This window comes from Rhyacophila brunnea, unplaced genomic scaffold, assembly GCF_057557595.1.
Source record: "Rhyacophila brunnea isolate RB1 unplaced genomic scaffold, BYU_Rbru_1.0 scaffold_1, whole genome shotgun sequence".
Classification (NCBI taxonomy): domain Eukaryota; kingdom Metazoa; phylum Arthropoda; class Insecta; order Trichoptera; family Rhyacophilidae; genus Rhyacophila; species Rhyacophila brunnea.
The window spans coordinates 17782366-17809792 of record NW_028232751.1 but is presented as its reverse complement, the minus strand read 5'-3'; the positions used below and the strand labels follow the sequence as shown (position 1 = coordinate 17809792).

The following is a 27427-nucleotide window of genomic DNA, read 5'->3' as shown; positions in this document are numbered from 1 at the left end:
TTAGTTTTAAGTGTTTTTCCAGTATTGATATTCATTTTAGTGTGTGTCAAATGACGTTTAGTTATATACAGTATTTTTCCAGAAATAATATGATCAATATAGACTTCATTCATAGTGACATTTCAATATTACGTATAATAAATGAATAGGAATTTGCCAAAGCTTGTTTTTTTAAACGATAGAGCGTGATATAATCTACCAAACTCCATTATTAGGTCAAAACGGACAATTTTCGACTTAAAGTCATTTGCCAGTATACGGACATAATATTATTATGTCGACTACATTATATTTTTAATGTATTTTACTAACTCTAACTCATTCTGAAAACCTAATCATCCCCATAGATTCTATAATAAATAACAAAAACATTTCGTAGAATTATAATTAACGCTCCAATGGGTGTAGTTATCAGTAGCGAAGGGTGGAGGTAGGCTGTTAAGTTTCGCCATAAATAGTGCATATTAAACTTTGTTAGTCATACTTTTTTAAACTAAGACTACAATTTACAGATGGTGTTGATTAGTTTTTAAAAATCAATGAAACCCTGCCTAAACCATAATAGTTTTGGTATATTTTAGGGGATACGACAAAATTGTGCACACTTTTTCATGCATATGTATTTGTTTTCGTTAGATTAACAATACATGATGGTTTATTTTTTTAATTCATTAAGCCCTGCCCTGCCCAAACTATAATAGATAAAACTATTATTCTATCTATAAAATATTCAAATTCAAAATTATTTATGATTTAATTGCATAACTAAAGATATTTTATAGATAGATGGGTAATTTTTGACAATTATCTATTATGGCTTGGTTTCGCAGGGTTTAGTAAATTTAAAAAACAAACCAACACCATGTGTAAATTGTAGTATTACATCAATGAAAACAAATACATACGACTGACAAAGTTTAATGTGTACCATTTATGGCAGATCTTAACGGCCTACCTCCACCCTTCGCCACTGGTAGTTATATTTTATTTATCGTAATTCGTTTTCACAATTACTATATTATTTAAAAGGCCAGTTTATAATATAATATTTTTCGAAACAGTACAATAAATAAAACCCAAATAAACATATTGAAATATTTATTATCAACACATCCCTCATAGTTAACTTTCTCTTTTCTATATAATATTATACAATACATAGTTTAGTACGATATGATATTGCTATATTATAGTTAATGGCTAAATAAATTCTGTATGTATATGCACAAATGAAAATATTTAAAGTGTATATGGGCGTGTTTGTTAAAAGATTGAAACGTCGAAATGATATTAACTCGTGATTCATAGAAAGATGCAATTAAATATGAAAGAAAAATGAGATATAAAAGTAGTAGAAAATGGAAAAAGCCAAGCATAATAATTGCTTCATGGTAACTAAGAAGAAGTTAAATAATTGTCCCGCGGGCCATTTCTTATCGCTGTACAGTATGCAATAAGCGAGCAAAATATATACAATTTTTTAACTCATAAGCTATATTATTATATCTTAAGAATATTACATTTAAAAATCAACGAGAAGAAATCGAACGATATTATTATGAAATAATAGTAATAGTTTCAAAGTGAGTAACCTCAATTTTTCCGTGTTTTGATAATCTTTTTGATTCTCATTCTGTAAGTAGGTACTTTTTCATCGTATATATTATTTTTATAAAATCATCCAAACTCAGCTGAATTTGTTAGTTAAATAACATAATACAGTGTTTTGATTACAAAGTTGTTTATATTAATTTATCAACCGCAATTTTTTTTATATTGTACAACTAAATTTAAACATTGTATTTTACTGTTCATTTTATAGGCTTATGTTTGTAAGATATTTGTTGTCCTAAATGTGCTTGACGGTTTTTTGCGATTACCTCAAAATACAGAATATTGAAATTACTGACTTTGAAACTAACAGTTTCAAATGGCACCTGCTCAACATAGAATAACCCTTTGATCAGCAAAGGACAGGATATCTAGCGTGTCGACAGTTTTAGATAGCTGTGAGTATATGTCACGGACGATGGCACTAATTCGCAAAGAGGTTGACAATAGCTACTGTAGCTCAAGGTAGAACTGACTGTTAGGTGTTCCCGGTTAGACCCAAATGCTACCCGTTTCAACGATGCTGCTTTGGTGTCCGGAAACTTGTACGTATACAGTTTGCCGTATCACACTTCACCGTGAAATGTTGTAACGGAAATATATGGCCGTATATTAAAGACCACCCAACCTCTTTGGGCCGTGTAGTACTGACATAAAATTTATGTCTAAATAAAACACGGTTCTTGTCGGTTTACACTTTACAGGAAGCCAAAAGCAAACAAATTTTGAAAATAGCCGAAATACCTACTGGATTATTTGTTAGGTTAGGTTAGGTTTTCATTCTTGAATTCATAAATTTTGCCAAAACCAGCTATGAAAATTGAATTAATGTTCATATTGAATCGAATTAAATTGGAGACCGTATAGTATACGGTCATCTCTTTCCGATAAGAAAGCTCATGGCGAACTGTGCCACGGTGAAATGTTTTTCGTACAATTTATATGTAACCTGCTGCTTTACGGTATGAAGTCAATGGAGTCAGAGCATCGCAAGCTGGCCAGTCATTTCTTCAAGTTTTGTGTAAGGCCGCTAAATACTGTGACGTGATACCGTATTAACTATTGTGAATATCCATGCTAGGACTATAACTATTCACAAAACTTTGAAAATGATAATTAAGGAACTATTTTTCTCTTTTAATCATATAATACTATGTATCCTATATGTACAAAAATATATTATGTTTAATTTTAATTAATACATACTTATATGATTTTGTAGTAAGTGGCTTATTAATAATATTATCCCTCAGTTTGTTTCAATACCCTAACACGTATTTTAATTGAAATACGATAAATCTATAGGTTGAAGTTTACTTCAGATATTGTGAAATGGAACGCGACAGTCAGTCCGTTGGGATAGCATTATACTGCCCCAAGATGGTTACTTGATTGCGTTGAAAATGACCTATAGTTTGTATTTAATGTAGTGTAATCGATTTGAATACGCCACCGTATTTAATTGAATGGATTAATTAACCAACTGAAATAAATTTTATATTAAATTAATAATATCAGTTTCAAACTATTTTAGCAATAGGAGACTTTTCTTTTCTACTTTTTTTTTCCAAATGCGTTTTATTAATTTTTAGTTGTTTGAAGATTGAATCCAAATTGATATTGGTAAGTTGATAATTGTATGTACCTAAGTATTTATAATTAATAGCAGATTATGTGTCTATATATAAATGTGTGTGCTAGAAAAAAAAATCAAAGTCAATCGATATATAGAGCATGCACAAGCGCAAGATAACTAGCAGTATGCTTGATTTTAGAGGGCATGTCGAACTTCAAATTGGAATTTCTCATTACAGTCATTACGCATTAGCAGTAACGCCACGATATGTACCTAAGTGTAGAATTTCAGCTAGGGACAACTTAATCGGATTGACAAACGGAATGCTGATATTATAATCTAATATTATTAGACATTACAAAGATAAAGACAAAACGAAAATATATTGAATAAAGCCAGATAAAACAAAGAATGAAACGAAAAATTCGTGAAACCCTATAATATCATTTCACGATTGAAAAGTCAATTTTTATTTAGAATTAGTCTCAATAAACTCGGTTTTGGCCCTTAGTTGACCGCTACCAAGGTATTCCCAGGTTTTACAATTTAAGATGTGTTTCGCTAGATTAAGACACTGGTTTGGTGGAAAGTTCTACATAATACATCGAAAGATATCTGAAAGAGTTATGAATGGTTTGTAGAGTCTCCTTTGCGAGGAATGAGCTTAAGTTAATACTGAGGCTAAGAACAGGGCACACAATGGGCAAAAGATTTGATGTCCTCGTGGGAAGAAGCGAATCGCAACTCTGCGATGAATGTCATGTTTTAGAAGACATTGTACATATAGCACTACAATGCCCTAAATATGAACTTCACAGAGTAGGTACAGCTGCAAATCGGGGATATCTATGAGAATGTCAAAGAATTGAAGGGTTTCCTGGCGGTGGATAAGACGGAAGAGCTATGCAAAATTGTAAAGTTATTTAACAGAATAGGAGTGAGGACCTGATCGACGGATCCCCTTCTAGAAGAGAAGAGGCGATATGACAGCGAGTCGCAGTCAAAGCCTTGATAAAATCACAAAAAAAAGAGTTATGAATATTAACCATATTAAAATAATAAATTAACGGTGACGTTGTGGGTTCCAGGTTCGAATCCTGGGTCTGGTAAATACACGTATTGTTTTTCAAGTTGTGTTTGAATCAGAGTATGGACCTAATAAGTTAAGCAAGTGACTACACCCATTTCTCGTAAAAACAAAAAATCTGTGAATATAGACCTCCACTCTGTGGAGGCACATGATCTTATTAGGATCGGACATTATAAAAAAATTAAAACACCTCAGATATTATAATAATATATACCTGCTAGAAAAAATCCATTAAAAAAAACGACGCCTGACGGGACTTGCACCTGTAACTACTAGATTTGCGTCAATGTGCTCTACCAATTAAACTATAGGCATCAAATCTAATTACGATGAAATTAACTAGCAGTTTTAACTTGGAATGCTTTTATAATTGTGTTAATTTTCTATATTCGTTTTTTTGTGTGTATTCATATTCGTTGCATAAAATAAATTGGTCAATAGATTACCATTCATTAAAAAAACACTGTATAACCAAAGGTATTGAATCTAACTTATTTATTAATTTAGTCTAAAAATATTGCAATACGGTAAAAAGGACTTATCGGAATGCTGCACCAATTTTCATAAAAACTCTCAAATGAGGAATTATATTGTATGTTTGCATATAAAAATGTCACTTACGTAAAACTGGAGCTTTTTAAAATGACTTTTATCGTAAAACCATTGAAAGATTCATATAAAAGAAGTTTCAACATCTTTTAGAAAAACTGTAAAATTATTTTAATATATGAAAGTGTTATATTGCAGTGATCATTTTAAGCGTAGATATGTAACACCGCCGAAAGGTGTCATCCCCTAATTATCAAATTCCATGGAACCCTAAAAAGGTCGGAACTATTATCGAGCAGACTCATAAAAATATGAGAATCGTTGACTACGAGACAGTATGCCAAAATCTAGAAAAAAATAATTATCCATTGTTAATAATAAAATTAAAAATCGTTTCGTACCCGCAATATGTTAAGACGGCGCGGATATATCACATGATCCGACTCTTTGCTCATTGACTGAAGTGAGACGCTTTGTTTTATTTTAGAATAGTGCATCTGCACGGCAGATGCCAAACGCATCGTCAATGCTCGTAAAAACTTTCTTCAGAATACTTCGGACAAATTGATTCACGCGGCTATATGACCGCACTGCCACATGTTTCTTTTTTATCTTTATTACACTGTAAAAATTCAAAATTTAGCCACAGTAATTTATGTTCAAATTAAATCTCGCCGTTTTCTAAGTAACAATCCAGCGACAGGGTGTATCAAAAGCTCTCTCCCTTATATTGGAAAGAGATAGTACATACCCATCAACACAATATATCAGCATAATATGGTGAATATAGAACTGTCAATACTATATACAACCCTGCTAAGTAAAAAGACAGTGTTCAATATACATTGTCTTTTTTTTCGCGCGGCTTAAGCGTTGGACTATAACGCCGTGGGTCCCAGGTTCGAATCCTGGGTCTGGCAAGTACACATATTGTTTTTCAATTTGTGTGTGTCAGGGTATGGACCTAATAGGTTGAGCAAGTGGCTGACATCCATTTCTCGTAAAAAAATCAAAATCTGTCAATACAAACCTCTACTCTTTGTAGGCATATATGATCCTATTAGGATCGGACATGGTCGAAAGAAAAAGAAAAGAATTTAGAGAGTGTGTTAAAACAATCAAATAATTTTACATAATATACGAGAAAATATAGTTTAAAACTTGGGTTCCAATTTTCCTAATACTAAAAACACTCTTTTTACTTATCAGAGCAGTATATGTATCTAGAATAAATTTAATATTACAATTATTTAAGTTAAAGCATTCACGGTGAATATTAAAAAAAAACTTACACCTTTTAGAAAAAAAAACTTTCATTTCAGCAAAGGAATAATAATTCTAAACCAGAGGGAAATAATCTTTGAATTCGCAATTACCGGCATAGCGTACGCCTTCTCTCTTCAATTTCCTATTTCCCAGACTGCAGTCTGTTATTTTTTTTTCAATCTCATTCTGCATCGAGTAGGTAGCTATTTTATTGCGGATAGAAATTAATTAGTGTACTCTTTATATGATTACATTCAGACAGACTGGCGTTACCGCAAATCGAATCGTTTTGAATTGAGAGGAAATGAGATTCGGTACATGGTCGCAATTAAATTCGATACACTGTCAAACGCCTTTGGCAAGACACATAGATACTATTTCATGCCGCCTGAAGCATTGACGGCGTAAAGCCAACAACATATGGACACAACGAAAATAGTTTAAAATTAAATTGTTTCAATAATAAATGACTTAAACCATATTAGTTGACACACTTAGAAACAACCTTTATAATAATAATTATATACTTTCTATGGGTACCTACGTATACATTGTATTATTATACGTAGGTACATAATATTCCTTAATGTATAAATAATAATAATAAAAATCAATTCAATATTTCTTTAATACCTACCTTCATTATATCAGTAGATGTTTCATTATTAAGGGTTGTTACCGACACCCGGTCCAATTTGCCGGTGATCATCTTTCATCATTAGCTCTTCAGGGGTATTTTCTTTGGTGTATCTGACAGCCTAGGGATTCCGGGTGCATAATAGTCTCTATCTACAACACATCAAAGGCGTCAAAATTGGCGGATTTAGGGATTGATATTGAGCTCCCCAGCGATAAAAAAAATTAAAATCATAAGTCACATCCTTTAACTAAAAATAATAATTATTGAGAATAACAGTGATAACACATAATAATATTATTGTTTTATTTTGTATTAACTATTTGAGTAGTTATGTTGTCAGCCACTTTAATGTTTTTTGTGGAATTTTTGTTATGTGTACTGTTTGTATTGTTTACTCAACCCTACAACTGACGCATAAGGCCCGTTTCAGACGGGACACCGGTGTCGCGCTCGATATAATATAGCAGGCCTTTGTATTTGAATAAAGGGGCCTTTGTATTATGTTTATGAACGCCGCAGATTTATTGAGTCAACGCGTGTCCGGTACACTTTTCCGTCGGTTGCCACATTCTCAAGCCACCGATACACTTGTTTTTATTACCGCAGCCAGTTTTATGTTCTAATTTATAACGCGAAATTATGCGTTAACTCATTTGCTCTGGGGCATCCATAAACATAATAGAAAGCTCCCTTTATTTGAATACAAAGGCCTCGTGTAATATATCGGGTGCGACACCGGTGTCCCGTATGAAACGGGCCTTATTGTCTATGCTCATTTATATAGAATAGACAATAATACGAACAGGAAATGACACTCGCTAAAACAGTTGCATTTCGGCCTTTCAACAATATAGTCAATTTCCGCGCGCAACTCCGCGTAACGTTCAACCTAAATTCAAATCATAATGTAAACCTTCAAACTCAACATAAAAAAACTAATGTGATAGTCCTGTATTAGTGCCGTGTTTACCCAAATCTACAATATAAAACCAAAAAAATACACCACTGTGTATTATTCCTCACTGCCCAAATTTACCATATCACGCACACTCAACGCAACCTTCTAAATAATAAGATAATCTTTACATTTGCATCCTCGATAACCCCCGATATAATATGCTTTGGCTAGTATTTTATACCCAATGTGTGAAAATCACTTTAATCAATCAATTTAAGATTATGGCATAATTTATTAATTATTTTACTGCTCTGAACTGTTTTGAGGCCCCCTTTTTAAATCTTTTGACGAATCTATTGCATCATCTGCGTCAAACAAAATCACCATCGAGCGTCATTTGATACCGTTCCGATGCGTTGCATTTATGGTTTTTGTTACCGCCGCACGAAGAAATGGAAAAGCCAAGCTTTGTATGCGATGTGCTTTAATAATGTTGATATTCCTCTATCGACATTGCACTCAAAGTCACTGCAATCCATCGTCACATATCTAACTCTCGTGTTACTTGTTTGTCGATGCGACATCCTAGACACATGAAATCGCATATTATTATAAAATACAATATACATTTTACATTTTAGTACTTTTCTAATTTGAGTATCCCACTGTCATAATAACAATGGTAACCTAATTTTTCAGTTTTGGCTGAATATTTTATTGCTATACTATTTATATTTCTATTTCTATCTCTTTTAAATTGATAGATTGATTAAACTATTATATATAGTAAGCTGATCTTTTACAATTAGCAAATACATAATATATAATTATAAAACGTTTAGACATTCCTTTATTGAATAATGAGTTTCGTAATTAAGATGTAAACATATATTGGCTTAACAACTTATACATGATGAAAATAAGAATTCTGCCATTCTTGATAGTATTGACCTGTGTGTCCCTGATAACTATATTAGAAGTAGAAGTATCTAGTAGTAACTATCTAAGAGTATCAGTTGTTAATCCCAATTGGAAGGCAATAACAATCTGTTCAACCAAATCATTTCGGATATTGACATATTCCACCCGCGTGAGAATGAGATAGGTGGGCATTATTTTACAAATTGTATATATTATAAGACTAAATAGTTAAAATATGTTTTAATAAAATTTTTTATATTCTACAAAAATCAATTGTAAAAGTATTATATAAAAAATCGTTGATTTCTTTTTTTTTACATTTACACAGTATGTATTGAAATAGTTTACGACGAAAAAAGATAGGTAGTATTTACATCTTTTGAAATCAAAGTAGTGATGACCAAAATACACTGACGAATGCATCAAAAATGACATAAGTATATTATAACAATGAAGTTAGTAGAACTATTAAATTATGTGTGAATGGTGCCTATCCTTTCATTATTACAAACTGGTTTACAGTACTTTTTATATATAAAATATATATTTTTTAAAAAATTGAAGGTGTAAGTGTTAGAATAGTTTTTTTTTTAATAATTTGTGGTTTCGGTGAATTGTATACGTGTATATATTTTTTTCGAATAAAGAAAACAGTGCATATTTAATAACTCAGTATTTTCTATTTATATCGAGTTGTACTTCAGTATGGTCACAATACACAATATAAAATATAAATCCCCATTCATCAACAATTTAAGCAGGTGCCAAAGTATATCGTCTTAAATGCGGTCGCCGTTCAAAACACTTTGGGAAATATTAATAAATTGTGTTCATATATGCATACTATTGTGTTGTACCTATATGCTAAGATAAATTATGACATTCTAGACAAACCCACACATACCTACTCATTTGGATACATGTATTATTTCATGGGCATACGACATATTATTACACATATGTCAAAGACAACACGACTTGTGTGCGTACACATAGATGTCAAAGCGGAATTAATTACATGTCCTCTTTAACTGCGATCCCAGCTACAAATAATTATTTACTCGTGAAATATTTACTCAGATAAAGCTTTCATACATTTTCGTATATAATATGTTAGGCTTTGATGAGTATAATATAAAGTGTTTAGCTTTAGAGTGGACCTACTCCATTATTATCTCAAAGCTGAGTCAATAAGTTAAGTACTTTGTTTTCATGCAAAATTACCAACAGTAAAAAAAATTAAGGTAGTTTGTATAGCACAAAATATGGTAAGTATATTAATATTAGAAACCAACCTGGTACGGAAAGCATTTGGATGCTTGATAGCGGTTTTAAAAGTAACTTCACATTGTATATCAATCGTAAAGTAGTCAACAAATGAAAGCTAGTGATGTGTGTATGTGAAACATAGACACAATGGAAGATCAATCGTAAACATAGAAATAACGCAATATCACAAGAAAATGTAATGCGTAAATACCACAAAATAAACCTAAATCTAAAAAGACAGACAAGAGTACGCGTGATCGAGATCATGAAGCTGATGAGATGGCAATGATCCAGACAGATCGGTCGATGCGTGTATAACCACCGGAAAATATTGGACACATAACGAACACAGATCATCCCTAAAAAGCGACGGAAGTAATCTTAGATGAAACATACATCGAAAAATGGTTATTAACTATTTACGTTACGTTAAACCTTGTGAAAATCGTAATCGGTATCCAAACATACATAGCAAGTACATGGATGTACATCAAATTAGCTTAACATATTGACTGCTGACTAGATAATTACCACGTTTAAATAGCATGGTAATTATATCGAATGGCCACCTAATCGTTACGCGCTAGGCGCGTCTTAAGCGTCCAATGTATTAATATAACGTATTTTAAGAATTTTTAATACAAGTCCAGCTAAACTTATCTCAACATATATATAATCATGAATATATCAACATACGTTTTTTTTTAATTTGCTTGAACAGAGTTATTGCAAACTATTCTCAAAAATTGCAACAACACTTTGATTAATTATTATTTATTAGATACTAGCGAGTAATTACCCGGAATGCGTTTCAATGCCACTGAAAAAAAGAAATTGTTTGTGTTTTAATTCTGTTTATTAAAGTGCTTTTGGATAGACAATATCTTTTGTTTTTCCGTCTGGTGTGTACACGAATTCCGACGCGTAAGCAGCCCATATACAGCTGTCCAAGTGAGAAGCATGGATTTTCCAAATTTGGTATAGGAACGCATACGAATAGAAAAAGATGGTTGTACTAATTCAGAAACCTTCGCAGGTGTGCGCACAACAACTCACTAAAGTTGCATCGCAATCTGTTGAATGGTATAGGAACGCATACGAATAAAAGAAGAAGAATTTTGTTTGTACTAATTCATTAAGCTTCGCCGGTGTGCGCACAATAACTCTCTAAAGTTTCATCGCAATCAGATGAATGGTATAGGAATGCATACGTTACAAACAAACAAACATTCATTTATGTATAGATTAAGTTATTGAAAATATAAATTTTATCAACTATTTTATTGGTCCGTTGTAAATATTATGTATTGGCCATGTACCTAGATATATTTTTTTCATTTAAAATGCAATTGAAAAGAAAATTGGCTGAAAGCACTCGCAATATTGGAAATATCAATGCAAGAACTCGGTAATGGAATTTTGATTCGAACGGCACTTGACCGATCTCACAGCGCAATACAAGAATATTTTTGCCAATACTCCATTTTCTTTTGCCTGGCTTTTACGTGGGTAATCAAATATTCCACACATTTTTCCGGACATTCGCATTTTTATTGCTTTTATCATTAACTTGCACGACACACTCTCCCATAGAAAGAGCCAATATTTAACTGAACATGAACACATAGCAGAATACATTAAAGAGCTGAATGCTAATTTGCAATATGCACTTTTTAATGCAATTTACGTATAATTCATTTTTTAACCACATACATTGGGCCAGAAGTTGGCAATCGACGGATCACAGCTGCATTTTTACGGTCCATAAATGGTTGGCCACAAAAATGACCCATTTACGTATTTAATTATTTGTATAATAAATGTATGAATTGAAAAAAAATAATAAACAAATAGCAGTGGTCATGTATGTAAGTTTTTTTACTCAGAACCTAATATTTCTTATTAACTCGTATTTGGTTCACATCTCTAAATATTGCTGTTTTTTTTAAGTTTTAAATAGTAATATACAATTACAAGATAAAAATAACTTTTATATACTTACAACGTTTTTAAATTTTCTGTTGAATCATATAAACTTGACTTGACTAGCTTAAACGATCAAAAAAATTGTACTGGATAAAAATACTGAATAATGAAATGTCATTCCATATTGATTTCCATAATAACGCACGTATATATTATTAATAATTTAGTTGCTAGGACCCCTAGCAAACAATAACGGTATCGAAATAACTTTTCATACAAAACAGAATTAACTAAAAATTAATTCAATTCTACTTAAAGATGGCTGAAAGTATTAAAAAATGCATTGGCATCATGTTCTGATATATTCTAAAAGTTTCAAATGTCTAGCTAGTCGGGAAGTTAGTTAAAAATCGATTGATTTGTACCGGATAAATAAGAATAGGACGTAAGAAAAACGTTGTAAAAATTATATAAGATAAGATATTTCTCATGAACAATTTAGACCATATAGACCTTTTCATTGCCAGCCATTTTTTACTAGGTGGACACTTGTAGGCCAGCTATTTTTGGAATAAAATAAATCCCTTAAAAATATGAAATAGAAACAGAATGATAAATATTTGTGAAAACTTACCAAATCAACATGTATCTCGAGTTTATCGTGAATATTTTCACATTAAAATGATAAATATTGTTTAGAAAATATACACAAATAGTTTATTCAGAAGAAATGACGTTTACAAGAACGCACATTAACTCGTCCATGGCCTGACGCAACATACATACTTTGACGAGTAAACTCGGCTCTGGCAGTGATCAGGAACTCAAAGCTGAATGTGTCTCATAACTGAAATAAGCATAAAAAATTGCTAGCCGTTGCAATGTACGATGTAAATTATTTGTGGAATTATGTACTTGGACAGCAGACTATGACAATATCGTGATAAAGACATGAACATTGATTTGCAATATGCACCCGTGTTGCATTTTAATCCCATTATTATGTTTACCAATTAATGACAATTTTATGGGCGGATTGAAATATCTATGAGCATATTCGTTTGAAGGACTTTTTTATTCGTCACACAAAAATAATCTTACAATAGTGTCACATTATGGGATTTCATATTATGATCCGTCAAAAGCGGAATATAATAATATATTAGGTGTTTCAGCTATATACTGACAGAAACTAGCGATTTTCAAATACCAATCGGTTGAATAATTTTCGGCAAATATCAATTTCTACATCTCAAAGAAAATCTCCGTTTATACTGTTTAGAGTAGTGCGTCCGATAACGGATATGATATAAAAGAAGAAAATTTAATATTACGCACGTTCTAGCATTTTAAAAATATACATTTTAGATGTTTTAGAAATGTACAAAGGATACGGAACCAGTCCTTTGTACTGTGTTCCAATTATATTAATATATTTTTTCTTATTATTCATAGTATTCGTGTCGTAATATGGGTGGTTCACAATAATTATGGATCAAGTCCATCAAAATATCGTCAGTGTTTTGGCAGAAGACACTAATTCGAAAAAATTACATATTGAGTTAGTACCAAAATGTTCCTTATTTCAAACTTTACCGTCTGGAAACCTTCTTAATAAATAAACAGTCAATACCATAAAATCATCCTTTTTACGATTACTTAATAAACTCACATGATAAACCATTATTTCAAACTTTTTAACAACTTCATAGTCAAACTACTCAAAACTAGTATTCTCCAGTTAGTGTGTTCTGCCAGAACAGAGACGATATTTGGACCTAAAATTAAAACTCCTTTTGTAGAATTCAGGAATGTTTTCACTGTATTTACTTACCATATTTTGATAGTACATGGATCAATTAAAATAAATAGTCGAAACATAAAGTATATTCAGGCTTTCTGAAAGCAAATTAATGTTAGCAAATACCTCTTGGCTGAAGGAACTGTTAAAATGAACATGATTCATATTCAATTTGATGACTTATCAATACTAGTATTGCCATGTATGCGGAAAATTATAGAGCTACGATTGTGATGTTAAGTTCCAGTAGCGAAGGGTGGAGATAGGCTGTTAAGATTCGCCATAAACAGTGCATATTAAACTTTGTTAGTGATACTTTTTTAAACTAAGACTACAATTTACAGATGGTGTTGGTTAGTTTTTAAAAATCAATGAAACTCTGCCAAAACCATAATAGTTTTGATATATTTTGGGGATACGACAAAATTGTGTACACTTTTTCATGCATACGTATTTGTTGTCGTTAGTTTAACAATAAATAATGGTTTATTTTTTTAATTCATTAAGCCCTGCACTGCCCAAACTATAATAGATAAAAACTATTATTCTATCTATAAAATGTTCAAAATTATTTACGATTTAATTGCATAACTATAGATATTTTATAGATAGATGAGTAATTTTTGACAATTATCTATTATGGCTTGGTTTTCGCAAGGTTTAGTAAATTTTAAAAACAAACCAACACCATGTGTAAATTGTAGTCTTATATCAATGAAAACAAATACATATGACTGACAAAGTTCAATATGTACCATTTATGGCGGATCTTAAGAGCCTACCTCCACCCTTCGCCACTGAATTAACGCACAATATAGAAATCTATTTAATTAATCTAATAATTTAATTCTAGTTAAATTTTATGAAAATTGGCCTTGATCCATAATTATTGTGAACCATCCATATAAGTGTGCAAATATATTATTCACGGAATTACTCTTACTTACTACTACACCTACTTTTGAGAGACTAAAAATTACATTATAAACAATCTTACTTCATAAATAACTTACGAAAATATCCTTTTTCCTTACCAAACTAAACTTTATTAGTATATTTTTTTATATATTAAACAATTAATACAACACCTATTATCTCCCAATCGTTTAATGTGGAATTATGGCTATTTGTTTTAAGAGGACAAAGATACACTGACCAAACAAAGTCTTTCGAAGCTGTATTACATTCACGTTAGTACATAGGCGCTGCTGTACATATTTACAATGGAGTACCTTCATCTGTTACGTCATCCTACGGTGACAATTGCGCATGGTTTAATTAAAGGCAGAAGTACTTGGCAGGTATTATTATTATTATTATTATTATTTTGTTGGACGTGTGCGCTACCTGGGAAGCTTCCGTGCCACTGAGCACGGAGGGTCGTTTTACTAATGCCCCATTCGTAGATTCCTCTTACAATACCAGCCGTGTAATCTGGAGATAAATTTACGGAATTTACAGTGGCGTACATGTACGATACGATTAAGATACTATTAGAATATTAGAAAGTAGTTACATTCTGTAATATTATTTTGTTATTTTTTGTTTTGTTCTTTTAGAAAGTCTACAATTATTGTAATAATTATAAATTTACTAAGAATCTATTCCTCAGTGCTTAATGAAACAAATGAATAGTCTATCTAATCATAATAAAATTAGTTTTTTTTTAATTAATAACCATGCCCTAGTTTTTTAGTAGTAGAGGTTATTTGACTGTTGTGCATCTTTCCATCTTCACGGTCGAAATGAATTATTTTAATTATGTTTACATCAATCGAGAATTATTATTCATAAATTCAATGGACACGTATTAATATACAAAAGAAACAGACTACAACAGATAGGTATTGCGAGAAGTTTACAGGGATGTCTAGGAAATTTCCAATACATAATTTATATTAATTATTTAAACTTAAACTATGGTTTGACACAAATTAATTAAGATACTCAGCTTTTAAGCAAAGCCAAAAATATAGAAGACGAATTTTAAATAAATGTTTTTACTAAAATTGTCAAATTTTCTCGCAAAATTCCAACATCATTTTTTATTAATTAAAGCTAGATATTATCAGGTCGGTTACTTTCCAACAATAATCTCAAACTAAATTTAATTAGTCATAATAAGTAAGTAATAAATAAATGCATTGACATTACTAGTAGCATATATATTATTTTTTATGAGATATTGAGATAAAATGAAAAATAGCCAGAGAACTAATTAATAACTTCACGGCTATAAGACAAGTATTGTAGTAATATAAATAATATATATTTTTACACAATAGTATCTACAAAATGTAAATGACATTTTACTTGGGTTTTTAGTATTTTCGAAAGCTAAATAATAAGTAAGAGCGCCACTGGCTATATTTCTCACCATAACTCTAGACAAGTGGTAATCAAGTATTTCAATCATAACTTTATTTATGAATTTTGAAAAGCAATTCAAACTAGGCAAAATTTTCAATATTATACACCAAAATCTTATGAAGCATTGTAAGCTCAACGTTGTTTTCAGTCTAGTGTGTCCTTTGAAATTGAACACGAAAAAACCTTCAAGGACCATCTTTAATCTAACACCATGACTTTAAAATAGTTTAATAAATACCCTTACAGTAAGTACTAACACTACACCATTTCAGTATATCGAGTTTGTTGATAATTATTAGAAATATATTTTTTTAAGTAAATAATATAATAATGATTTAACAAAATAACAGAGTTTCAGTATAAAAAAACTTCATGTGTCGCTAGATTTCAAAATCAGCTAAGTCTTCCTTTAGGTATTTTTGACTTTTTTTGTGAATTGCCGAAGAACTACTGCTTTCTAACATTTCTGCATTATCAAAATGTTGAATTTATTAATTTTAAATATCCTATACTCGAAATAATATAAACTTTCACCCTTGTGACTTTGTATTTGAGAAAACAAAAAACTGTTTTTCTTCTATTTATCTATTATGGACTTGGCTGATTTTGAAATCCAGTGACACATATACTATTTTAAATTGGCAAAATATATCTGTAGAATAAACGATAAAACAATAACGACAGATACCTATATACATATGATATAGTGATCAATATACAATAATGTTGATAGACAGTGACACATAATAACGTACAGAGTGGACCCGAATTTTTCAGCTTAAACTTATCTACATACTTAATAAGTTTATAATCTTTCTTTTTTCATCATATAAAATAAATATTAGTTACTACTATATATTATAATTAAAATTAATTTCATATTATTTAATAACGTCACAATTTTTAAAAACACTAAATTAAAATTCATTACGTACGTATAAAATAATCAATTGATCCTACTATTTGTAGAAATTCTTGTAGATATTATTATTGTACTTTCTTGCATTTCAATTATTTTTATAACTCAAGATAAAATGTGAGGTATTGCGACTTCTATGTTGAATGATTAAAACTCTACTGACTTCGGTAGGTAGTAATTTTGTTATTTCATAAAAATATTAAATTTACTTTATTTAAAACTAGTAGAATTATATTACAATGGTAAACAAGCAATTCAAAAGTTTCGTCAATTTTCAAGTTGTCACAATGAAATTTAAATATTACCTCACTAATTTAAAAATAATTTTACTATCCCTGGTTGAAAAATGTCGGGAATTATTTATCATGCATACTATTGTCATTTCCGCTTTGGATTTGATTTTCGCGTTATTTTCGGATGCCATGTCGATTATACAGATTGCGTTCACCTCTCAATTTGCTTTATTTGTTTTTTCTCAAACGGCTTAAATCATTTTAATAAATAAAAATATTTCGGAAAACGCTTGCTTAATTTTATTATTGATTCGTGTGATTTGATTTTAACAATATTGGTAAAAACTACATCACATACAACAATTATATTACAATACACTCTCAGTAATCCACCGCTCGATTATCCGACAACTACTATAATCCGCCGTTATTTTATTACAACGTTTTTCTTAGCTAGTATTCTTATTTATCCGGTGGTTCTTTGTCCGGTACAAATCAATTATATTTTTACCATGTTTTTATTAGCTCGTATTCTTGTTTGTCCAGTACAAATCTTTTCTTGTTTGTCTAGTACAATTTTTTTCTTGTTTGTCCAATACAAATCTTGTTTAACTAACTTCCCAACTAGCTAGACATTTGAACCTTTTATAATATATAACACGATGCCAATGCATTTTTTTAATACTTTTAGCTATCTTTAAGTAGAGTTGAATTCATTTTCAGTTAATTCTGTATTGTAACTATTTCTGTTATTCAACGAATAATTCACATGATTTAAGAATGTACCATTCCAATTATTGAACACACATAATTCTGAAAACACTAATGAGAAAATATAGCCGATCTTACTTTTTTCGAAAAAGATTTTTTCTATTGGCTGTATCTTCTCATGAGTGTTTTCAGAATTATGTATGTTCTATTATTTAGTTTATATAAAATAACTAATTATTTCTAGACGAGTGGGGTAAATTGGAATATTCGAAATTCCAATATTATTTTCATCTACCAGTCATTCATTAGCGATAAATATTTGTACCTACTTGACTTGTTACAGTAAAACGTGGTATGTATTCAAATTAAAATCCCATGTATTTTTAATATCAGGATTTTGTGGACTTAAAAAGTAGCCGTTTTCAAATAACTATGTCTATCTCTCGGAACCAGTGGCGAAGGGTGGAGGTAGGTTGTGGAGATCCGACATAAAAAGTCTACACTAAACTTGGTCAGTCATACTTATTTGTTTTCATTAATTTAATAATAATACAAATTGCAGGTGGTGTTGGTTAGTTTATAAACCTTGCCTAAGCCAAACCATAATAGTGGAGGTAGGCTGTGGAGATTCGACAAAAATAGTGCACTGTTTATCAATCATACTTGTCTTATTCATTTTATTTGAACAAAGAATATAAATTGCAGATCTTGTTAGATAGTTTATAAAATTAAATTAAACCCTGCCTCAACCAAAATATAAATGCGCAGAAAAACTTGACAGACTACATTACATTCACTTTTATTTTAAGCAATTATTAAAATAAAATGCATTATCTTAGGTCCATTACAAGAATTCAATTAAAATAAAGTAATTTTTTATATGGAAAGGATCTAAAAGTATGGTAATGATAATAATATGAAAACAAATGATAATGATTTATTTTCCTTCGATTTTGGCAGAGTTTCTTCGGACAAACACCTTCTCTTTCTAGTTCATTCCTAAGATGGACCTTCCTTTTCCTGAAGCAACCATTCAACGCCATTTTTTATACCATGAATCAGCCATCTAGTATTCACGTTACTTCAGTATTACTCTCACCGAAGTAACCACTCAGCGACCCTTTCACAATCTCTCCATCAGAAATCCCAGAACTATCTTGACTCTACAACAGCACTACATCACACGAGAAAAACTCTTAAATCTACATACTGTTTTCCTTTGTTACTCAATACGATATAAGTAAAGTCAAAATTTGCTTTCTTTCTAATGACTAGGCTTAGGATTCTTAAGTATTTAAATATTTTTTTCTGGGTGACCCCACAACAAAATATCAAATATATCTATCTATTTCAGATAATTTTGAAACATTTAAGCCCTATTTGTTAGCACCTAGTTGTAAATATTTTTGGATAATTACATTTGTTTACATATTTTAGGTTTAAGCACATCAATAACACTAGTAAACGCAATTGAAATGTTAGAATCATCTACAAAGCCAATAAGTAATGGAGAAAATTAATATTTTAAACAATACTGCTGTTATTACAATAAGAAAATGTTCCTGGAACAATTGGAATAAAAATAAGTACAAAATTAGGTAGATAGTGTTTTAAATAAAAATACTGGATTTCAAACGCTGCAGAATATTAAAGCTGTTTTAGAAAATGCATCAGATGCCTCAGATGTTTCAATGTTTTCTACTTCAGAAATAGTTTCATTTATATACGCAATAATAACATCTGTAGAACCAAGTGGAAAAAAGTTTTTCCATGTACTTATAAAAATTTGCTAGGATCAAATCGTCAAAGATTCACTTTCGAAAATTTGAAACATCATTTTATTATTTATTGTAATAGAGCGTTTTCTATTTTTGTGAATAAATAAGAAATGAAACTATTGAAATATATATGATTTATTGTAATCTTAAAATTTTAGCACCTATTTTTGTTTTTTAGCACATATGAATGACATTTTAATAACATATTTTCCAATTATATCTACATATCTTAGGTACCTACATATTATTCATTTTTTAGCAGCTAAAAATCGTAAGCCTACTAATGACCAATTATATAAACAACTATGAAAACTATGTAAGTAAAACAATTACCTAGTACTAATTTTCTGTATCTAATCTATTGTTACAGACGCCCCCCCGAGCCTGATATACAGTTTCATTGAGCAGACTATTCAAGTTGGACCACCGGTTTCCCTGAAATGCTCAGCATCAGGAAACCCTACGCCACATATAACCTGGACCCTGGACGGATTCCCGCTACCAACTAATGGAAGGTAAGCTTCTGATCACAAACGAGTATTACATCAACAATCCATGAGCAATTTCAAATTAATAAAACTTTTTTTCTTTATATTCAACGAATACTTCTGTAAGTTTTGAAAATGTAACATTGTTTATTTAACATACATAATGTGGAAACATCTAAGAATCATGCATATTAGAAGAAATCTTGTACGGATTCGACTCCTATTCGGTGTCATACTTTTTTCAAGTTGTTTTTATAATAATACTATGTATATTTCTGAGGTTTTCCAAATTGTGTATGTTTAATATAAAATTTATATTTATTGTTTTCCAATTTTTATTATCCTTGATCTCATTAATATTTGGTAGAACTTAATTATTTATTATTTTTAAATACCTAGGTATTATTGCAATATATCAGGGATGGCGAACCTTTTTACGTACGCGTGCCAAAATTTCCCAAATAATATTTTTCGACTGTCTGACGTGCCAAGCAGTTTTTTTGGCGATTTTTTTTTAGTTTTCTAAAAAAAATAGTTTTTAAGAGTTCTATTAAAAAGTTTTTCAAAATTACAATTGAGTTATTAATATTTTATCTTTCACCATATTTCTAGCCGATTCTTTGAATATTTTTTCCTTGTTTTCAAATTACTCAAAGAGATCAGTGGAAGCATTTAAACTACTCTTCTTTCATATTATATTCTCCATCACTGAGCGGTTTTCCATTTTTAAAAATTATGTTTGAGGTAAAATAACAAACAGTTATTATATTTGAGTGACTGCCGATAATTAATTTCATAAGATTTGTTGATTTTATATTTTTATTTTTAATTCCCTGATTCCAAGGACCGACCTATCCAATCGTATATTATTTACATTAAACGTAATGATTATTCTTTAAAATGATTTACCTGCTTTTTTTTATACAATGCGATTTGTCATAATTTATGCATGAATTTCGTCGGTACCTAAAGATAATATGAAAAACCGAAGAAAATACGCATGGCTATGTCATCATTATTTTGTAATATTATATATAAGTAAGTAGGTACTTAAGTACAATTATATTTATTTGTTAAACTTTTTTATGAAAAAAAACATTTTTAAATATATATAAAATAGTAATATTTCGTTTCTCTTCAAAATGAAACATAAGCGTGCCATACAAAATCATCTCGCGTGCCACTGGTGGCACACATGCCAAAGGTTCGCCATCCCTGCAATATATAATATTTATCCTTTTTTGTTGTCTTTTTGCATCATAGGTATTTGTCAACTGACCAATAAAATGAATTTACCGTGGTTAGAGGATACCGTTTCAAAACAATTAGAATAATTTATTGTCCCTATTATCATGATGGCCGCGCGGCTTAAGCGTCGGCATATAGCGCCGTGGGTCCCAGGTTCGAATCCTGGGTCTAGCAAATACACATATTGCAAGTGGCTGACATACATTTCTCGTAAAAACTAAATCTGTTAATACAAACATCCACTCTGAGGAGGCCCATATGATCTTATTAGGATCGGATATGGTCGAATATAATATATAAAAATAAGAATATTTTTCATGATGATGATTCATTAATGATGTATGCGAATCAATTAAGTGGATTATATTGTTTTGATAATATTATGACTGAGGCCATACTGTTACACTCGATAATACATTTTTTTATATGATTCAAATTTTGTATGACAATATTATCATTAAATTAGGCTGAAAGCAATCTTCAACTTATTATTACCAATCAATGTGTATATTTCTTCAATAATGAAGCGAACTGTAAATTGCTGATTCTTGCTTTGACATAATATGTGTACATGTACTATATACACGTGTGTTTATTTTTTAGAGTTTGACTCAGTTACTATTAGTACATCATACTGTACGACGTAGCTACAACTATAATAATTATAAATACATTATGTTAACCACATATTATTATTTACCGAGTCACAATATATTGCATACTTTTCACTCATATGCAAACTATCCTACCGCGCATACTTTTTTTTTTAAATCACTCTGGAATTTTAAAACTTAAGACATTTAATACTGGCTATAATAATTTCTTTATTAAAATACATTAGCTGGGACTGTTTCACAACAAAAAGCGAGAAGTTGGCGGGAACTCACTGCTGGCATACTAATTCCGAGACTCCGGAGGGATTAAAAACATTTGCCCTCCTAGGGGCATTAATTCTCTCCTCTCCCTCGGAAATATGCAAATACAGGACACATCAGAATTTACGGAAAAAATAAACACCGTTTACACACTGTTTTTTTTATAATTTTTATCACGCACTCTGAGGGGTAATTAATAAGAGGCCGTGGGACGCGTTAATTTTTCAAAAGTCGTGTACCAGATATTAAAATAATTCCTCTCATCAAATTCGCAATTTCACGGGTGATTAGCGAATTTTATTTGATAAATACTGCATTAGTGAAACACTGAGTCTTATTTTTATCTTTTTAAAAGCAAAAAACATTGTGTACGTACTTACATACAAAATATGCATAGCCAATAAGTTAGGTAATACTTTTACACCTGTTATATTTCAATCATTACTCTTAATTTAAATCATTTCTATTCTCCCATATTTTTAATCATATATTGTTCCTACAGCACAGATTTAAATTAATACCTAATATACTTCATCATCTTTATTTGCCATTCTAAATATAATATATCAAATATAATATAAATAATTAATTATTTAGGTAAATTTTGATATTCTACCCTAGAAAAGGTAAATAGAATGATAATAATATTGTAGATAAACATCATAATAGTTTTACTATTATTAGGTATCTACTTATTTCCTATACACTCTTTCTGTTGCTTTTTTTGATCACTTTACTATTTTTTATGTAATCTTATATTTTTTTTTTCAGAAAATTTGATTTCAGAATTTTCATATTGTGTTTTCGAGTCAAAAATTACATCATATTTTTTTAAATGAATATAAAAATACTAATCAATGATTGCGCAAATTTGTTTAAAAAATAAAGGATTATTTATATTGTTAAATACGATAACTACTTAGGAAATCATTTGTCCATCAAGATACATTGAACTTTTTTCAGAAACTAATATATCTGTCAACTCAAAAGTGTTTGCTGTATTAGCTGCATGGTTATATAAGTAACTAAATTAATATCATATTATAATAATATGTGTAATGTGTAAAAAACCTAGCGCGCTGTATATAATAATGTAATGTAATCCATTATTCCTTCAACAAAGAATTTGCAAAAAGGGTCCTGTGAAACAATGAAAGCTAAAACAATGCTCACACACACACCCACAAAGGCGAGAACAAAAAATATAAAATGCTTAGCTGGATTTAATAACGATATGTAGGATAGCCCCTTTTCATTCAACTGCCAGCCATAATATGAAATACTTCAAAAGTCGTATAGCTTGTCTGTACTTAGGTACATACATACTATTATTTCTAAACTTTTTTGATTGTGATTTTTTTTTTCGATTTTTCAACTAGAAGACTTCTGAAAAAATCCGGCATGCAAAGTCTATTAACAGTTGGAATTTTCAATTATGTTTTATCGAATTAAATTTCCGGCTTCCCGGCTAGGTATGGTTACTCGATTATCGAGTAACCAGTTAACTGGATTTGGATCTATCTTCAGCTTGTTGATTAACCGACATCTTATGTCGGTTAATTCGATTAATTCAAAAATAGAGCAAGCACTAGCACCTACCCGCCATTTCTTTACGTCCACCATTACCATAAAATTAGTCATTACAATAACATATTACTAGGCATAGTAAATATACCTCGATACTAATAATTTTACAGTACTTGGAATTAAAATAACAATTCAACCATTATCCGATCTGAAAATACTCGACTATCCTTTTATAAGCTTAAAAATGCACACACTAAACATAGTTAACTATTCTTTCTAAGTGTAATATTTAAAATGCAATCATTAGCAAGCCGGGGAACTATTTTGTGCCTAATTTGTATCTTTCAATTAATAAACAATCACTTGGATTACTCTCAATTATTACTGTCTAAATTAAATTTTTACATACCTTGAGTAAATATTCGGCCTGACATCTTTTCACTATCATCCAATCACATATTCCCGATGCGCAGAACTATTGATCACAATGATTGACCATAATGATCGAGTGGAACTGCTTTGTTCTCTCGAAATAAATTGCTACTAAGCTATCATACTGTAACTAACTACATACTAATAATAGGATAAATGTACTGTTAATGCGATTTTTTCTTATTCTGGTTTTAATGTATGTTTCAGTCCATGGTTAACATCAAATCCTCGTAAAAATATAAAAATACCTCTATCCTATCCATGAAAATTCTATGACGCGTGGACGATTTTTGCATTTAATATACTTACAAAATTAATTGCACAAAACTATTTTTACAAAAACAAAATACTGGATCTGGCAACTCTATTTTATTTTATTGTTATAGTTATGTGAATCAGGCGCGTAAATTTAATAAATATGTTATGTAGATACTTTATAAATTTACAATAAACCAGTATGTAAAAACATAATTATGTGATAGATACGCAATTATTTTTTTCAAGAATTTTGCATAAAAGTTGGCTTACTTGTAGAAGTACGCCATCACTCTGAGCAGAATTAAGTATGTATTAGTGCTACCCTACTATTCTTATATATTTTACTTAAAAATAGAAACTCGATTCGTAGTAAATATCTAGTATTAGCAATATGTACATTGGTGATTTTCTAGAAGTTAGCTACGCCAATAATTGTGGATGCCCTAACTGCTGTGATATTAATAATAATAATGCGTTCTCAATATTCAAATTGCCACGTATGCTATTGTCCACAGATTTGTGATTGGTCAGTATGTCACGGTTCACGGTGATGTGATCAGTCACGTGAATATCAGCAGCGTATTGGTGGAAGACGGCGGTGAGTACGCATGTAAAGCCGAAAACCGAGCCGGGAGATCCAACCATGCGGCGCGACTCAATATTTACGGTAAACCATATTTCAGATAATATATTATATTATTAGTATTATCACACTGACAAAGTTTTTATTTCAAGAATTCAATTATCATTGACAGTTAATAGGAAAACCATTTAAATAATTAAATAATAAAAAAAAAATCGGTGTGTGTTGTACTTATGTACGCGCGTTAGAAGGTATACTTCTTTGGCGTAACAAAACAAAAACAAAACTTGTGATAACCTAGATTCTTCGACTAGCTTATCTTGTTAAATTACACACTCAAGAAAAAGGACCCCTTATTGGAACGCTGTTGGTTTATTTCTATACACTTTAACTTGTATTTACTAAATTATAAATTTATTTATCGTTGTTTTTATTTTTAAAGTAACAACTGCCACTATGACGTTTAATAGTTTGTTTACGTAAGGAATTGCAAATGGTCGACAATAATAAATTCGCTACCAAGGCAACGGAACAATTCTATAATATTATACTGTATAATCGTCACGATTGGAGTATCATACTGTAGCGTAATGGTAGTGCGTTCGGCTGATAACCGAACAATCGGTGGTCCGAATCCAATCGAGTGTGTTTATTTTTGTGTGAAAACATAAATTATGTGTTACATATTATTGTCACACGCCAAAAATACACTCTGATCTGATTTTCCAAACGCGCCTAAAGAAGTATAACTTTTAAAATATAATAATGTGGTAAGACTTAGGTACCTGTGAAAACTATAGATAACTCCATCAGAAAGAATAAACGATTGGTCACGAAAGCAATTATTATTCCACTATCGGACAGATTAACAACATATATTCAAAAAACTATTAATTACTACAATATTAAAGTAAATTAATAATTACTATGATTCTAATTGATTTAAGTTTTGTACTATTTCCGGGTTTCGTTTTTCGGCATCGTCATGCACTATGCCCATTTCGCGCTTACCAATTAATTGTAAATGCACACTGACAACGAATACAGTTAATTCTCGTCAAAAGAAGGTAAAAATATTATTACCTAAGTGAAGGATCGAGCATGAAAACATTTTTTTAATATTTAAAGTATTTGTAAAACCCGTCGTAGATACAAACTTAGATCATAACTTAAATAATTGTGTATTAACATTTTTTATCATAAGTAATATACAGATATACAAATTGGAATGTTTCCTTTAGTATTTGCAATAATTTGTGGAGTTTTCTTTTTATCCAACCCAGAATCAACCATGAACAATAAATATTGAAAAATGGTGATGCAACTCTTTAGCTAATATTGTCCGTGAAGATCAAAAATTTTTAATAAACTACTAATTTGAATAAATAAAAATATAGATCATTGTTATTTTGAGCAATTTCATTGATTTTATGGTTATCTACATAATTATTTAATAAGATAAATCATTAAAGGGAATTATCATAATTTCAAGAAAACCTCAACTCAAACCTAAATAATATCAAAACCATGAAACCATCGTGTAATTTTACGGTTGAATTATTATACTGCACTGCTAAATAAAAAGACAATTTTTTGGTTTTAGTGAAGTCATATAACCCAAGTTTTAAACTACTTTTTCTCTTATATTATGTAAAATCAATAATTGTTTTCACATAATTTCTAAATATGCACGCCTGTTTAGAGATAATGTCAAAACAATCCAATAATTTTACATAATATAATATACAAAGTAGGTAGTTTAAAACTTAGGTTCTCTGACTTTAGTACAACCAAAACACTGTCTTTTTACTTAGCATGGCAGTATATTTACGTTGTGTGCAAAACTGCATAATTCCTAATTGGCTGCTAAATTGGACAGGTGTTTACGTAGCAGTTAAAAGAAACCCTATATAGAGGTAGAAATTCAAAACTGAAAAATATGACGATGAAATTATCAAATCATTCATATGCAGTAATAAAATGCAGCTCTATTATTTATTTACCAGGGACTCATATGAAATATTGCACAAGTTTCCCGAACGATGTTTTTTTTAATATAGCACAAAAACAATTGTATAATAAAATATGTATTTCATCAGGTCTACCCATCATCCGTCTTATTCCGAAAATCACGGCGATTGCTGGAAAGACACTCACGCTGAAGTGCCCGGTGGGAGGATATCCCATTGAAAAAATTCATTGGGAGAGAGGTAAAACAATGTACATTTGACTTAGGTAAAATTAATTATGTATTTAAAATAAAAAATAACAATGGCTTTCAGAAGCGGTTTTAGGTACGTGGAGGCCCGAGGCACTGAAAGAATTTCGAGCCCTCCTTGCAAACTCTAAGGCTTCGGCCACATAGGCAAGTGCTTCGCTAGTCCTGAGCTAGATGCTATGCTTGTCTACTAAAAACACTACTGCCACATTACACGCTACGTGCTTAGGTACAAATTCA

General features: G+C 30.4%; 1 protein-coding gene across 1 annotated transcript in view; it reads left to right on the top strand.

Annotated features, from left to right (window-relative positions):
- The window catches only part of Dscam2 (Down syndrome cell adhesion molecule 2), a 366238-nt gene that overhangs the window by 299162 nt on the left and 39649 nt on the right, over nucleotides 1-27427 (top strand). The window contains 3 exon segments of the mRNA XM_085960898.1: nucleotides 19929-20073; nucleotides 24902-25053; nucleotides 27069-27179. Of these exon segments, the coding sequence (XP_085817024.1) occupies nucleotides 19929-20073; nucleotides 24902-25053; nucleotides 27069-27179 (408 nt within the window).